General features: G+C 47.5%; 1 protein-coding gene across 1 annotated transcript; it reads right to left on the bottom strand.

Moving 5' to 3' along the window:
- Positions 1-1,044: 1,044 nt before the first annotated feature.
- On the bottom strand, positions 1,045-3,637 carry LOC132589622 (uncharacterized). The gene is made up of 3 exons (XM_060262368.1): positions 3,443-3,637; positions 2,350-3,012; positions 1,045-1,164 (listed from the first exon to the last, which is right to left on the bottom strand). The coding sequence occupies exons 1-3, from the start codon at positions 3,635-3,637 to the stop codon at positions 1,045-1,047; spliced, it is 978 nt and encodes a 325-aa protein (XP_060118351.1).
- Between the last annotated feature and the right edge of the window lie 5,476 nt (positions 3,638-9,113).

Consider the following 9,113-nt stretch of genomic DNA (forward strand, 5'->3'; position numbering starts at 1 on the left):
ATCCAGCCCACGTTCCAGATATATCTAGTAGACAATGGGAATGTCTGCATGTGGACAGGAAGTGTGTACTATACAAGGATCCCCCCCCTTCCAGCAAAAACAGTCTGGTTGAGGGACGGACCCTATGTGGAGTGACAGGATGGGTTCAAGAAGTGGAATGTTCTATCTTTCACCATGTAAAGGGGGAATCCCCCCTCCCAGCCAGGGAGGGACTCCATATAGGCCCTAAAAGAGGGCCCAGCTTTATGGCTGGCCCTCCAGAGCCACAAAGGCTCTAGTTTAAAAAGGAGAAAGTGGCGCACTGAGCTAACTTCCCCGAACCCAGTGCAAGGGGAGAGGCTACCCAGGAAGAGCCATACTCCCTGGTTCGGGCTGTTAACTCAGTGGCCAGTGACTCCCGGGAAACATGACCTTCCGCAGGAAATAGTGCATGAAGTATGCCAAGTAATGCACTTTTAAATTAGAGTGTGTGACCAATCTAATGGAAAGTGTAACCCTAGAACTGTAATGTTGAAAGACGCTGTACTTATTGTTATGTGTGTGTGAGGAAAATAGGTAAATCACGTACAAGAAAGTACGTACATTTTTCCCAGAATCCCTCTGCTTGTAACTGTTTGCGTGTATGTATGGGAGCCCCCTTATGATAGAGCATCACTAAGCCATGTGGGCCTAAGACTGAGGGTGGCAGAAAGACCCGATTGTACTTGGAAAACTCCGCGCTGAGCAGGCTCTGCGGAAATTTTGGCTTCAATCCCGGATATTCTTCCCTACAAGGGCGGGGGGGGGGGTGAGATGACTAAGGGCCTCCTATGGACATTTTTATATTTCACCCTCATCAGGACTCTTGTTTACTGAATTGGTACATTGAAGAAGAACCTCTCCAAACCCCAGCATAAGGAATTTATCGAGGGGGGGAGACGAAATGAAAATTAGATAGTAGTAAGGAATTGCAATGTATTAGAATAGATATAGAATAAGATATGAATTGTAATCTTGGATTTTAATATTAATGTATGCTTTTATACTGTGATCAATTGTGTGCTTTTACCAATCGAATATTGTTGCTTTCCCGTCATCCCGCATGACGCCCATCTCGGCCATGGAGCATAAGAAGTTGCGCTGCCAGGAGCTGTCCAGGCGAACGGTTTTCAGCACCGCCAGGAGCTGTCCAGGCAAACGGTTTTCAGCACTGATCATGGAATCCACCATGGAAGGCTAACACCACTTGCAGCTATCTTCCCGCCAGACCAGACTCCATCACAACGAAGCGAAGGACTCACGTACTCACCAAATGTCACCTTTGTTCACAGTAACCACCCCACCCTGTGCAAGGACAACTGTCCAACCGCCACTCTCTTTGTCTCATGGAACTCAAGACAAAGACTAATACCAGGAGAGGACTAAAAAAGAGGAAGAACTTCTGTAGCCAGAGCCAAGCTCTTTTGTGTAAACCGAGTGTCACCTAGGCAATAATTTGAATCGCTATTGTCACCCTTTTGGTAGTATTAAGTACATCCCCACCCAGGGACTTCCCCCCTATTCTTCTCCCCAACGGTCATTTTGGAGCCACCCCCAGAACCATTTCATCTGGGCAGTTCCACCAGGGTTCCACAGATCTAGCCTGTTCATTGGTCAGTCACATGCACCCAATTAGGTGCCACCAATTAACTCGCTATTGGCTACTGCAGAAGTTCAGCCCTTATGGTCATTGCAGAGCCTCCCCTTTCTCCTCCCCCAGACCTCATTGGCAGCATTGCCTGTGAGTAGAAAGCTGAGCCAAAGGGAACATTGACAGACTCAAGGAATACATTTTCATTGGGAAAGGGGAGATCAACGACCACCATGGTCAGGATGACAGTGCAAATGGTGGCTTGAGAGCTCCCAGGATTAGATTAGATTGGGTGGTAAAGAGGGAGTAGACAGTTTAAGGGTCCACATTGACAGGGGAAAAGGGGAGGTTTGTGGACTCTGGGACACGATAAATTGGCAATACAGGAAATTTAAAGCCTCCAAGGACACATTGAAACATGCAAAGCGAGATTGACAGCAAGCTGAGTCAAAATATCAACTTATTTTAATAAACACTTGTAAAACCTGGGGATTGGGACAAGTGAGCATTGGGGAAGGATCACAACACCAAAGAAAAACTAAAAAACAATATTGTTGACAGGCATGCCTCACCCGCTTGTAGCTCATAGGTTGTAATGACGTTTGGATGCTGGGCAGCATGGCACATCTGTAGGCGTTCAGTGTCAACTCCATGAAGCCATGTTCCATGCTATATTGCAAGGCATGTCAAGGTGCGCGCCTACGCACACACTGAAAGTGTGTGGTTAGTGCTGCACGTACAGCACGACCCATCTCCAGCTGCCGCTCATCCACATGGTCGTCCACTCCTTCATCATCATCCTGAACTACCACTGGAGGAGTGTCTTCTGGGAGCATCACAGCATCATGGCCTCTCACGTCACAGAGGTTGTGTAAGATGACGCAGGAGGCAACTATTGCATTGACATTGCTAATGTCCACGGGGATCTCTGAGTTCAGGCAACGCCATCGTGCCTTCAACCTTCCGAAGGCAAGTTCCACAACATTTCTGCACTTGTTATGTGCCGCGTTGTACCTAGCCTGCTCTGGTGTCAGGTGCCCAGTGTAAGGCATCATTAGCCAACATCTCAGAGGGTAGGCTGCGTCAGCCAGGATCAGAGGAGGAACCTGCACATTCTGGATTGTCACCATGGGATTGCCAGGAACCCAATCACCAGAATCCATCAGGTCTATCAGGTTGGAGCACCATAGAAAATAGGCATCATGGCACTTGCCACTGTAACCTATCACCACATCCGTGAAGCAACCGGTGTGGTCCACTGTGCCCTGAAGAAGAATGGAGTAGAAACGTTTCCGGTTGATGTAGTTGTCTGAGAGTCTGGGCGGGGCGTGGATTAGTATATGACACCCATCCACGGCACCCACGCAATTTGGGAAACCCATTGTCACGAAAGCTTGCATAATCTGTGGGGGGGGAAATGTTGTGAACTACCAGAGGCCGCCCAACACCCAAAGCCCTCCCCATCCTCAAAAAGAGATCCTTTTATCATCAATCAGGAGGAAACAACTCTCCCCCAAGCTCAATGTAAATGTGAAGTTTGACTATCCCACACATTGCACATGGCCATCATGATGGGAGTGCTGGAGCACGTGTTTCTGGAAGATCACTTTGATAGGTGGCCAACACAAGGGAGACATCTGTGGACTAATTTCTACAAGAAATGGATCTGCACTCAGCGTCACGCCATTAAAACCATGAGGGCTGTGAAACCTCTCCTCTCATTGTTTTAGCATTTCGGCCAACCCTCATTATGATACTCTGTGTGCTGCGTGTTGCACCATCTCCCTAATCACCCTTCCCAACATCTCCCAAACAACATGACCCGCGGCACACCCGATCGTGAGAACCAAGGTAGACTGCACGGTTAATCAGATCCTCCTCAATAGCCTGTGTGACCTCTTGCACGATGCCTGCCACCGTCAAGCGAGCCAGGCGAAATTGGTTTCCCATCAGCCTGTAGTTTGTGGTGTTGGCCAGCCACCAGATTGCAATAGCAACCCTTTGCTCAACAGGGACTGGCTGCCGCATGCACGTAGTCTGCCACTCCAATCTTGGTCTCAGGCATCAGACCAGCCCCTGCAAACAACACATGGCATTTAGTTTCCACAGGTTCAACACTGAGCATGTTCGAATGGATCTCTGGCCCACTCAAGCATTGTTAAACGAGATCCCTCAGGATGGCATCTCGCTGCTCTCCTCACACCAGTCATTAAGCACATGGTGGTGATCCACCTTTCCCCATACATGTGCAGTTCTTTCACAAAACTGAAACCATACCCACCCTTTAGAGAGCAGGTGGGGGGAATGTTTGATGGCCAGCATATCATTCACCATGAAGAAAGACTCCCAGGGTTAACACTGGATAAATCACCCTTGGGAAACTGCGTGGGGGAGACATGAACTGGGGGCAGCTGATCTTTAGCATGCCAGGAATTGACTCCTTCAAGACCAGTCATGAAGCTTGAAGAACATCTGCCTCTGGAGTAAACCTGTAGGTTCCATGAAGGAAAGAAACCTATCCATCATTTTCACAACTGGAGGGAAGGCTTAAAAAAGGAGTGCGTTGGCTTACATTGTGATGGTCATAGGTCCCATGGAAGATTATTCATACCAGCATTCACCGGCACCCATTCTCCTTTTCTAGCATCTCTCTTTTAGCTTGAAGGACTTTCCAGGTAGCACAGGCCACTGTACGTGTAGACCTTTTTTCCATGACATCAGTGGCTCCTTTACAGCCCATCCTTCCAGAAATTATATTAAACGCTTTCTCACACCCCAGCGTGAATCATCGTTGTGTGCTTCCTGGTTTCTCTGCAGCCGTGCAGCACTGCGGAGACAGGTCCCTTTCATTGGACATCAGTGCGCAGTTGAGCGTCAGCACTGAGTCCACCGGGATGGGGTGGGACATTGGGAGCAGACCAACCCTGGGGTGGTGGAGTAATCCTTTAATGCATGCAGCATCACGATACTCCGAGACATTGGGGATGGAATCATAACTGTGGGGACCCGAGGGAAGGGCACTGATAGCGGCACATGTCAATCTCAAGTGGTCAACTGTTACCACATTTACCTGGACATCCTAAAGTTGAGTGTCCACTGCTCATCCTCCCACACATATGTTGCAAAGACACGCCACCACTCCGTGGACCGTGGGTAGGTCCACCATCTCCGGTGACATGTCAGCGCTGTGAGTTGGCAAACATTAGCAATGTTGGCGCTACGATGTTGGGCAAGCTGCCTAAGCCGTCTACACCGCCTTCGTAGGCAGCTGCAGGCAGTCGATAACCTCACTCTCCTGGCACTCGCTGGCTCATCCAGACCATCGTATACAGCCAGCATAATTGTGAAAATCACAGATAATGTCTCGGCCAACAGGCCAAGCACAGTAGCCAAGATTTCCAGCTCCATCTTTCAAATTTAGACGGGAAGCCTGGACAGCTATGTGGAACGCGAGGTAGAAGACAGGAACCAGCGAAGTGATATATAGAGTTGGAAGACCGACCAATCAAGCAGTTGACTCAAGTGTGTTGTGACCAGATGTCTTCCGCCACAATTAGCGTCGCTATCATTCCCCGCCAAAATTCCCAGGTTCTTACATCCTTTCTTTTTAGCCAAACACATTTTCGTTACTTGTCTGATTGTGCAGCGCTGAGTTACCGATCAGTATCCCGCCACTGCGCGATCACCTGAGCGAGTGCCGTCATGAATGCTTGCTCACAAGCATTGTCCAGGGAGACCCATGGAGGAGTGAAAATTTGGGGAGGGTGGGGCACGTCATTTGAAGTATTGCTTATGGGGTTGGTGCTGCATTGCATAGCCAATGAAAGGCTAGTCAACATTTCCCATGCTCTGGGTACACTATTAATTAGTCAGAAGTATGATAATTGGGCCGAACTAAAATTTGGAATGATTGCCCATCGACTGGGCGCGCTTGTTCATAGAGAAAGCCCACCTGCCCATGGGGAACAATGGGGACTTCATTGCACCATAGGGAAAATGGAAATCAAGCTTCCCCTAAGCACAGTGCCCACCCATAGACTATACATGCCTGCCCATAGAGAAAGCACACCTGCCTGTAGTGAATAATGGGGACCATATCTAACCTTATTGAAAAAGATAATTTAAGCCTCGCCTAGGCACAGTGCCTGCCAATAGACTATAAACACCTGGCCATAGGGAATAATGGTGAGGATTGATCTCCCTTTTCCCCAATTATGAAATTCAGTCCCCATTATTCCCTATGGGCAGGCATGCTCAGTCCATGGGCAGGAGATGTCCTTAGTTGAAGAATAATTTCCACGTTTCCCTTTGGCAAAACGTAGTCTCAAGTTGTTTGCTTTGACATCCAAACATCTGAGCTTGCAGGACATGAGTTGTTCTCTGCAGTCTTGCACACATCTTCCTTCCGTGTAGGCCTCAACATGTCTCGTGCACATACAGTCTTCATATCCTTTAAGAATTTTTTATTAAACTCATGTGAACTTAAATGCTTATAATTCAGAGTTCATGGAGTACAGGTACAGCGCCTGTCCATACACAATACATTCGAGCGGGGAAATTCTGACAGTGTTTCAAAGCGGGCCCATTCAACCAATCAGGTCTCTGCATGAAGCGGAAGGGCACAGCACGAAGTTGAATTGCTGTCTGCAAAAGGCATTTTGAGCGAGATCAGCGCACATCTTAGTGAGCAGTTCATCTGCGACGTTACTCCTGGGGGTTGATTCCTGTGCATACTCGGAAGGAAAACCCGACACACAATCCGACATATGATCGCTGAAAAGCGGGACACTGCCGCGATGCCATCTAATCCAACGGTGTGCTCGCACAACCCCCATGGCATTGATGCACGGCAAAGCTTTTCGTGTGATCAATCAACTGCTTTTCACTAACGGGACCAACCCTTTACACGACCGTTCGTGTGAACGCTGCCACATTGGATTTTTCTGCCCCGGTCCAGAAAAAAACTCTTCCATCTCGCTTTAAGTGGTACGTCTGACCGCACCCCTACTTCCACAACAAAATCCCCTAAACTGATGTATTTTGCTGAGGTCCAAAAGTTAATTTTGGGGTATGAAAATCTGGAATACATTCTTTATGCATTTAGTCTGTGCTTGCATTCTAATGTACATTCTAATATAATCTGACAGTAAAAAGACTACTGATAAAGGAGTATAGAGTGCATCTAGGGTATAAAGTGGATTATAGCTCCCTATACTTGCACAAATAATAGAGGCTACCCAGTGGGATGCCAATAATAGGATCAAATACCATCTTATCATGCACACACAATTACCTAGAGTATTATACAAAAGGTCCATGCAGGGAGCTACAGATGAGTTGGGCAAAGCATGTAACCTTTCCAGCTGGGAAGAGAGACTCTACATTTAAGTGAGATTCCTGTGTGAATCCAAAGATGCATTAGTATTCTTAATGTCTGAGGTCAAGATTTCATCAGCTATTTTTAACCTGCTACTATTGTCACCATGGCTTGTGCTCAAGCCAGCTTGCTCCTGTGATCTTCCCAGGTAGCAGCCCACTGGAGGGAACTTTCCTGTAAGTTAAAGGGCCAGTTTGCCCCTCCCGAACATATCATCTTTATCCCTATAGCCTACTGTCCCTGATTTAAGGACTGCTATTAGAGCCTTTAATCTTAGACTCAAGTATAGTATCCATATAGGGTTGCCAACTCTGAGCTGAGAAATACCTGGAGATTTGGGGAGTGGAGCCTGAGGAGGGCAGGGTCTGTAGAGGGGAGGGACTTCAGTGAGGTATAATGCGACAGAATCCATTTTTAAAAGTGTCCTTTTTCTCCAGGTGGTGATCTCTGTTGCCTGAAGATCGGCTATAATCCCAGGACATCTCCAGACACTTCCTGGAGTTTGGCAGCATTATATCTATAACATTTCTGGGCACTGAGAGGATAGCCTAATCTTGGTGGGTTGGTTCAGGGAATTAGGCTGGGGGGAAGACAAGTACTAGTTGGAGGGTGGCCAATACACTTCCCAGGTCCCCTGCTACAGCTTTGTAGGTGAACATTCTGCCCTTACTCTTTTACATGCTCCCTTACTCTTAAGCCTTGCCTATATTTCTCAAGATAGAAACAAAAAATCCTGACCTAATTTCTTTTGCTTCTGTCCTATAAGAGAGTGGGTCAAAGCTTCTAGCACATTTGAGTTTCCTTCCCTGCACCATGCAGCTGGGTACTCCTATCTCCTCAGTGAAACATATGCCTGCTGACTTGAAAGCCTCTGATGCTCTTTAAAATAGGCTTACACTAGTGGGACTACAATGCCTTTCTTTAAAAAAAAAAAGTGAAGGAAAAGTGTACCATAATAGAGGCTCTGCCATAGGAATATCTCAAGCTGGATTTGTGTTCTTCACCCAAAGGGTGATTAACACATGGAATTCACTGCCACTGGAGGTGGTGGTGGCTGCAAGCATAGACAGCTTCAAGAGAGGATTGGATAAACATATGGAGCAGAGGTCCATCTGTGGCTATTAGCCACAGTGTATTGTTGAAACTCTCTGTCTGGGACAGTGATGCTCTGTATTCTTGGTGCTTGGGGGGAAGGCAACAGTGGGAGGGCTTCTAGTGCCCTGGCCCCACTGATGGACCTCCTGATGGCATCTGGCTTTTTTTTTGTGGGGGGGACCACTGTTTGACACAGAGTGTTGGACTGGATGGGCCATTGGCCTGATCCAACATAGCTTCTCTTATGTTCTTATGTGCAGGGGGTTGGACTAGATCAGGGGTAATTTTGTAGAAAAATAGGTGGTGCTCATCCAGGGATTGTTATGCAACTGCACATACTATTCAATGGACAAGGAGGTGGAACTCTCAGAAGGAGGAGGTGGACTCTCAGAAAGGTTCAGGAGTTGTGCTCCTGTGAGCTCCCACTGAATTCGAGGCCTGGACTAGATGATCCTGGAGGTCCCTTCCAACCAGAGGTCATTTCATGGAAAAAGAGGTCCCAGAACTTATTAGCACAATCATTTGCATATTCCACACACCCCTGACATCACTGGAAGGTGTACTGAATTGTATCAGTTCAGCATCTACCTTAAAATGCTTGGATTATAATTGCCATAATAAAACTTTACTGTTATGTATTGTGTTGTACTGGGGTCTTGTTGCCTGAGCTTGAGACAGGCATTCCTTGAAAACCAGGATCCTAAAGACTGGAAGAACTGGCCAATCAGGATGCTAGGCATGTAACAACTTGCAACAAAAAGATGCAAATGAAGGATTCTGGAGTGAGCCAATAGGAGTAACTGTTGCCTGCTAGGGGGACATGGCTAACCATGGCCAGAGCAGAGCTCATTTTGTAGCAGGAACTGCTTTGCATATTAGACCACACCAGGGCTTTTTTTGAGCAGGAACACACAGGAATGCAGTTCTAGCTGGCTTGGTGTCAGGGGGTGTGCCTGATATGCAAATTACTTCCTGCTGGGCTTTTTCTGCAAAAGCCCTATGCGTAACAATGGTGATGTCAGAGGGTGTGGC

The sequence above is a fragment of the Heteronotia binoei genome, chromosome 21 (assembly GCF_032191835.1).
Source record: "Heteronotia binoei isolate CCM8104 ecotype False Entrance Well chromosome 21, APGP_CSIRO_Hbin_v1, whole genome shotgun sequence".
NCBI lineage: Eukaryota > Metazoa > Chordata > Lepidosauria > Squamata > Gekkonidae > Heteronotia > Heteronotia binoei.

What these genes read in the sequence shown, in the direction of transcription:
- LOC132589622 (XM_060262368.1), bottom strand. Translation starts at nt 3,637, where the DNA reads ATGCGGCAGCCAGTCCCTGTTGAGCAAAGGGTTGCTATTGCAATCTGG. An exon ending in ACCTTGGTTCTCACGATCGG is followed by an intron (nt 3,013 to 3,442) that starts GTGTGCCGCGGG and finishes CCCCCCCCACAG; the next exon opens with ATTATGCAAGCTTTCGTGAC. An exon ending in AGCTGGAGATGGGTCGTGCT is followed by an intron (nt 1,165 to 2,349) that starts GTACGTGCAGCA and finishes TTGCCTGGACAG; the next exon opens with CTCCTGGCGGTGCTGAAAAC.